The sequence below is a fragment of the Cyrtonyx montezumae genome, unplaced genomic scaffold (assembly GCF_038088225.1).
Source record: "Cyrtonyx montezumae isolate F1298 unplaced genomic scaffold, pur_monq_1.0 scaffold_82, whole genome shotgun sequence".
NCBI classification, from domain to species: domain Eukaryota; kingdom Metazoa; phylum Chordata; class Aves; order Galliformes; family Odontophoridae; genus Cyrtonyx; species Cyrtonyx montezumae.
In genome coordinates this window covers 335,662-342,330 of record NW_027072092.1, presented here as the reverse complement: position 1 = coordinate 342,330, position 6,669 = coordinate 335,662, and the positions used below count along the sequence as shown (strand labels likewise).

The 6,669-nt window shown below is 65.5% G+C and overlaps 1 protein-coding gene across 2 annotated transcripts; it reads right to left on the bottom strand.

Annotated features, from left to right (window-relative positions):
* Nucleotides 1-2,306: 2,306 nt before the first annotated feature.
* On the bottom strand, nt 2,307-6,525 carry PPP1R1B (protein phosphatase 1 regulatory inhibitor subunit 1B). 2 transcript variants are annotated; one of them, XM_065753834.1, is made up of 8 exons: nt 5,599-6,525; nt 4,794-4,854; nt 4,347-4,369; nt 3,703-3,778; nt 3,333-3,461; nt 3,052-3,117; nt 2,470-2,610; nt 2,307-2,394 (listed from the first exon to the last, which is right to left on the bottom strand). In XM_065753834.1, exons 1-8 carry the CDS (start codon nt 5,677-5,679, stop codon nt 2,315-2,317), a joined length of 657 nt encoding a protein of 218 aa, XP_065609906.1. In that variant the 5' UTR covers nt 5,680-6,525; the 3' UTR covers nt 2,307-2,314. The 2 variants fall into 2 exon arrangements, with proteins under 2 accessions (XP_065609906.1, XP_065609905.1); XM_065753833.1 differs by having other exon boundaries at nt 4,347-4,376; nt 4,795-4,854.
* Between the last annotated feature and the right edge of the window lie 144 nt (nt 6,526-6,669).

Here is a 6,669-nt window from a genome sequence, read left to right as displayed (position 1 = left end):
CCAGAGTTCCAGGTGAGAGCTGACGCCTGTCCTGAAGCCAGCACAGAGATCTGGGGAAGAAGTGGTGAGAAGGGTTTTACCTTCAGGGTAATAAGAGGCATAGAAACATTGCACATCACAAGGCAGAAAGGGCAGCAGGCAGAGGTTGCTCTGAGCATGCCTAAATACGCCTTTTCCCAGGTGCCAGATGAATTACTGAGCATCCAGTGCCACGATGCACACCAGCAACACTGCACTGGGGGACTGCTCGAGCTCCAAAGGCTCTGGAAACACAGTCAGGTTCCTTTCCTGGAGAAAAAGCCAAAAGGAACATGGGACCTATCCCTGGAAAAACTGCAGCAGCCCCCTCACAGCCCGCAGCCTCTCCCCCTTCCACTCCTGCCTTTTAGATTCAAATCACAAGCTTCTCATTAGCACACGTTTGCATGCTAATGACATGTCTTAAAGCAAGAAGCCTTTCCATCTTGTGACACCGCTTCTCCTTTCCTCCCGCGCCCCCAACTTCCTATTAATGTGCCTTCTCAGCTCACATGACGACTTCAACAGCTAATTCTCATGTCACCTCTTTTGATAGTGACAGCCTTTGCACCAAACGCTGCACCAAAGCTGAGGAGCCTGGAAAGCATGGGAGGGCTGCTTCAAAGCCACCAAGTGCAGATGCTTCACCAGATGCTGACACGTGTCTGAGCTTCCTAAGGGAAGAGATGCACTGACAACAAGTGCCCTCCTAAGAGCTGCCTGTGCTCCCTGTGCTGTGCTGTCCCCAACCTGGTCGGCCCCATGCCATGCCCTGCAGCCCCAGCTCAGCGCTCTGTTTGTGAACAGGGCTCTCAAAGCAACACAGGAACTCACAGGGCTTGCATCCCCTGCCAGCTGCACCAGCCCCAGCCTTCCCCCAACCTTCCTCTGCACATGCAGGCTCAGCACAGCTTGGATTAGGAATACCTGGGAGGGCTCTGGACCCCAAGAGCAGCTCAAGATCCCACCCCAAGCTGGCAGCTCCCAGCTTTGCTCATGCAGAGCTGGAGTGTACAGTTAGTCTCAGCTTCCATTAAGGCCCATCAGCAGCTCAAGACCACGGTGTAGAAGTGAGAAAGCTCTCAGTTCTCGCACAATAGAGCAGAAGGAAAACTCCCTGGGTCCAGTGAGAGACCTCAGAAGCTGCTGGGTGGCAGTGGGTGATGAGGGGGAAGCAGCTGCCGCCCAACCCAGGCACCACAGGACACAGCACCGGGCAGGATCACTCCGGGCCCTGCAGCCGTGGGTCCCTGTGCCGCTACTCCATGGCAGACAGAGCAGCATCCGTCCAGCACAGGACTGCTCCCGGTGCCACAGGCGCTTCCTGCGGGGCAGCACGGGCAGCCTGCAGCTCTCAGCTCTCCGCTTTGCGAGCACAGCTCCCGCCTCCCGGCCCAACGCTACGGGGATCCCACGGGACAGAAGCCGAGCTCCCTCCGCACCGCTCCAGCCCTACCCGCTCGGGGCCGCCAGCCTGCAGCCGGTACCGCGGCCCGGGGCGGCCTCGGGGGGGGGGGTCGGGGAAGACCTCGGGGGAATGAAACCCATCGGGACCACCCCGCTCCTGCCTCGGGCGGCCGCGCTGCACAACCCCACCCGGGGAGCACGGCACGACCCCGCCACCCAGGAACCGGAGCCCCGCAGCGGAAGTCCCGGAGCTCCGCTCCAGCCCCGAGCCCGCTCCCAGGACGGCCCCGCTCTGCTCCGGTATCGACCCCCCCTCCGCGAACCGCCCGGTACGCACCGGCAGCCGCCGCCAGGCCTCACCGGAAGTACTCCCCAACTTCCGGGCCCACCGCCACCCCTGACCCCGGAAGTAAAACTCCGAGCGGCGGCGGTGCCGACCGTGGCGGGACGAACCACTGTGCTGCGCGGCGGGGGGGGGGGGTGGGAAGGGACCATCGTCCCGAGGAGAGCCCCGCGGGGCTGGGAGAGCCCACTCCGCAGTGTGCACGGGGCGGCACGCAGACCCCATCACGGCGCGGCCCCACACCATCCCCACCCTCCCCCCAGGCACGGGCCCGCCGCTCTGTACAGCTGTTTATTGGGGCGCAGCGCGGGCATTGCTGCATGCGGGGGGCACGGGGCAGGCCCCGGCCGTGGGACCCCAGCCCCACTGCCAGCCCCCACGGCGTGGGAGCAGCGTGGGGCCGCGGTCCCGCCAACCAGGCCGGGAGCCATGCGGGGGCACACGCGAAGCGCAGGCTCCGAGCGGGGCCGGGGGGCAGCGGGGCTGCGGGCGAAGCGGCGGTGATGTGGGGCAGGCCGTGGGGGTCCCGGCCGGGCCGCGTCCCGGCTAGCTGGTGCCCAACGGGACCGGTGAGCGGCGGCGCTCCGTCCCCGCCAGGCCCACGTGCCGCCGCTCCTCGCTGCGCTCTGAGGGTGACAGTGGGGTCGGGTGGGGGTCCTGCTGCCGTCCGAGGGAGCAGGGATCCCCCACACACCCCGTACCGCTGCCATCCTCCGGCTCCTCTTCGTCGCCTTCGCCCACCTCGGTGTCCTCGGGGTCTTCGGGGATGTCGGACACCGTCAGCGCCTTCAGGTCCTCACTGCGCTCGGCGATGCCTCCCGCGAAGGACACCTTCTGCCCCCCTGGGGGAAGAAGGAGGGATGGTGGCCAGCCGTGGGATGGGACGGCCACTGTGATGTCTGCAGCCGGGTCGAGGGGATGGCAGCAGTCCTGATTCCCCACAGTGTCCCCACCCCCACAGTTGCCCCGTCCCTGTCTCCATCCCCCCAAAGTCCCCATCTCTACAGCGTCATCGTCCCCACAGCGTTCCCCATCCCTGAGGTGGTCCCATCCATCACCTCATCCCCTCAGGGTCCCCATCACCACAGTGTCCCCAGCCTTGCAATTTCCCTGTCCCCATCCCCGTTGGAGGCCCCATCCCAGCAGCATCCCCATCCTCACAGAGTTCCCATCCACGCAGTGTTACAAACTCCATAGTGGAACCATCCCTGTCCCCATTCCCACCCCATTCTCCACAGTGTCCCCAACCCCTCAGTGTCCCCTCCCTGTCGTGTCCCCATTACCTTTCCTCTTGTGTGCCTTGGTGGCAGGGAAGATGCTCCGCTCGGCTCTGGCCTGGCTCCCCAGGGCTTCTCAGAAGGGCAGTGATGAGCCAGGGGCAGAGGAGGCATGCCTCCCCACCCCAGAGCTGACACAGCCAGGGGGACCGGCTGGCATCAGCACGGCTCCAGGACACAGCAGGGGACACTGCAGCCCCTGTCCCCCCACCACAGCTGGCAGCACCCAGTCCCACGTCCCTCAGGCTGCAGTAGCCCTTGTCCCCGTGTCCCCCCATCGCTCTTACCAGGCTCGAGGGCGCTGTCTGGGTCGCAGGCACGGGCCAGCTCGGGGTCCCCGTCATCGGGCTCTCCGTCGGAGCTGTCCCCCCCAGCCAGGCCACTCTCCAGGTGGGACTGCACAATGCGCTGCACCGCTGCAGGGCACCGGCATCAGCCCCCCCTCTGGCACCGGGAGCACTGGGAAGCACTGGGAAGTACTGGGAGAGGCACAGGGGTGCGGCGTGCCCAGGTCCCTCAGCCCACTGCTCTGCACCCACCCCATATGCCCTCCCTGCCTCAGTTTCTCCATCCAGATGGCAGCAGTCTGGGGGCTCAGCCAGCTCCAGGGCTGCCCCAAATGTCCCCTGGGGAGGACTTGGCCTTTGGGGACGGTACCTTTGAGTGAGGGCGGTGTGTAGGCACACGGGTTGGTCCTCTTTGGTTTCAGCAGGCAGCCCTCTCCAGAAGCTCGCTGCAGGACAGAGCAACCAGACAGCATTTGGGACAGGGACCTGGCCACTCCCGCGTTTGGGACACCCTTGGCCCCACAGGGACCATAGGTGCCATGATGGGGATCTTGCTGTGGGGATCTAGGGAAGAACCCCCTGGGTCTGTGACAATTGGGTGGGGGTCCCGCAGTGGAGACTGTGGGATGAGACCCCTGGGATGGGGACCCTGTAAGAAGACCCCACAATGGGCATCTGAGGTTGAGCCCCCCCCATGGTGAGCACCCTGTAACAAGGACCCCCAATTTAGTGTCCCTGCAGGGGGAACACTGCACTAAGGTCCGGGGGGTCGGTGGTGAGGACTTGAGCCCCACGGGGTCCCCGTGTCACAGCCTGACCCCAGTCCCCATTCTCATGTCCCATGTGCCCATCCCCAGGGCCGGGAGAAGGCAGGGAAGCGGAAAGCACTGGAACAGAGCAGGGCAGCAGCACCACAACAACACTGCAGGGACTGCTGTGGCTGTGGCTGTGGGGGGGGGCTCAGGGGTGGGCTGGGGGCTGTTGTAGGGACGGAGGTGCCCAGCATCCACTTACCTGGTAGGGCAGGGACTCGTCCTCTAGATCCGCAGCGCCAGGAGAGAATGGGTGGGTAGGACGGGTGCTGGAGCAGCAGACCCTGCCCTATCCCATTTGTGACCCCCCAGCCCTCCCCCCTCCCCCCCCCCATGTCTCATCCCTGACATCCCATAGCAGATATGGCACCACATCCAGTCCTTGCCGCTGAGGTCCCATCCCTGCCGTCGTGTCCCATTCCTACCACCACATCCCATGCACGGACACCTGTCCCACCCCCACATCCTATCCCTGCTGCTCCATCCCCCCTGTGGCACCTTGTCACATTCCGGCTACCTCACCCCATCCCTGTTGCCTTGTCCCATCCCCACCAGCACCTCCCGTCCCTGGAGCAGGCACCGCTGCCCCCAGGGCCACCCCATGTCCCCTCCCATCCCCAGCCTGGTGCCAGTCCCCGTCCTGACTCACCTGGGGATGAGTGCTCGGAGAGCTGGAACAGCATGGCAGGGGTCGGCCTCCGCCGGCGGATCTGGGGCACAGCGGTGTCACCTGGACCCCTAACCCTACCCAGAGCCCTAGGGCTGAGCCCCATCACATCCCCACCCCATGGGGTGCTCGGTTGCACAGGGCAAGGGACAGTGCCCCACGGAGGGGCCATGTCCCCATCTCGGGGTCCCCGTGCTGACCCCTACCCCTGCAGCCCCTCACAACCCCCACCCCCACACAGTTGTGGTTCCAGGGTGCACAGGAGCCGTGTCCTGGGGGTGTTCCCCCGGGCTGAGCAGAGCCTGCACAGCCCCTTGTGTCGTCCCGTCCTGTTCTCGTCCCATTCCCGTCTGCTCCGTCCCAGCCATTCCCTTCTGTCCCGTTCCTGTCCCTTCTGTCCCGTCCCGTCCTGCCCTCTCCCCTGCACAAAACTGCCGCTGCCACAGGTCCTCGGAGCACTTTGTCCCGTCCCTGAGTCCCATCCCCTCCCCTGCCCCTTCCTCTCTGTACCCCATCCCCTCCCTCCTATCTCCTCCGTCCCTCATCCTATCCCCTCCAATCCTCCTCGTCCCTCTCTCCCTGTCCCATCCCATCTTTCCTATCCCACGCTGTCCCCGTCCCGTCCCCTGCACAGCTCTCCTCCACCTCTGGGCAACCTCGTTCCTCCATGGGACACCACCGGCACTGTCACCACCCGCACCCCACTGTCCCCCACTCCCCGGGCTCAGCGGGAGCACGGTGCCACGCTGGGGACCCCACTGTGCCCCCACTGTCACCCTGCGCTCACCATCTCCACGGCGCGGGGGTCCAGCTGGCTGGGGGGTGCCGGCACCGAGAATTGGATCTTCTTGCGGTCCTTGGGGTCCATGGCTGCGGGGTCTGCGCTGCTGCCCGGTGCCACGCGGAGTTCGGCAGCGCCCGGGCTGAGCACGGCGAGGACTGAGCGGCGGGAGGTGGGGAAGGCAGAGCCGCGAGGAGGAGGAGGAGGAGGAGGAAGGAGAGGGAGGGAGGACACGGCTCCTACCAGCGCGCTGCATTATTCATCCCCCAGGCAGGGGGGCTGAGGCCATGGATAATGAGCCCTCGGGGAGCCCGGGAGGGGGGCTCGAGCCTGCCGGGCCCCTTAACCCGTTCCCCACCGGGGGGGTCCCGCCGCAGTGGCAGTGTGGGATGGGACGGGGCTGTGTGTGGCTCTGGGCATCCCAGTGCCTGGTGCCTCAGTTTCCCTCCAAACTGAAGGGCAGCGTGGGCAGCCTGGCTGTGTGGGACACTGTGGGGCACGGCTCTGGGGGCTGCCCCTTGGCACAAGGACTCCTACTGTGGGACAAGGTCTGCGTGGGGGACGTGGCCAACCCCACAGGGAGCACCTGCGGGGACAGACCCGGCAGGTACAGCATTCCAAAACATCCCATTGCCTTTATGCTGAGGGTCCCCACGCCACCACGAGCCACGAGTCTTGGGATGTCACGGAACCAGAGGACCGTGCCGCCACCCCACGCTGCAGATCCCTATGGTTTTCCCCATGGAAAATTCCCTCCAAACTCAAAACTCCTCTCCTGCGAGAGCAGAAGACGCCAAAGCCACCCGACTCCGGTTCCTCCGCTCATAAAACCCAGGTGACTTTGGCCGGGACATGGGATCGGGGACGCACCCACCCCTGGCGCAGCTCCAGCCCCCGGCCAGGTCCCCGTTGTTCCCGTGCTCGGTGCTTCACGTGCCGCGCTCCCGGCCCTGCGCCCGTGGAATGTCACGCACGGGACAGCGGGGCCGGGCGGTGCCACGAGGGCGGAGGAAACCGGAGAGAGGAAAGAGGGGGTGGGGTGGGGTGTGGGGGGGTGCCGGGCGCTGCCTTCTGATC

Bases quoted from the DNA above. Each gene is read 5' to 3' on its own strand.
- PPP1R1B (XM_065753833.1), bottom strand. From the start codon at position 5,679: ATGGACCCCAAGGACCGCAAGAAGATCCAATTCTCGGTGCCGGCACCC. The intron at 4,855-5,598 runs GTGAGCGCAGGG...GCTGTGCCCCAG, and splicing joins ACCCCCGCGCCGTGGAGATG to ATCCGCCGGCGGAGGCCGAC. The intron at 2,395-2,469 runs GTACGGGGTGTG...TGTCACCCTCAG, and splicing joins GGAGCCGGAGGATGGCAGCG to AGCGCAGCGAGGAGCGGCGG.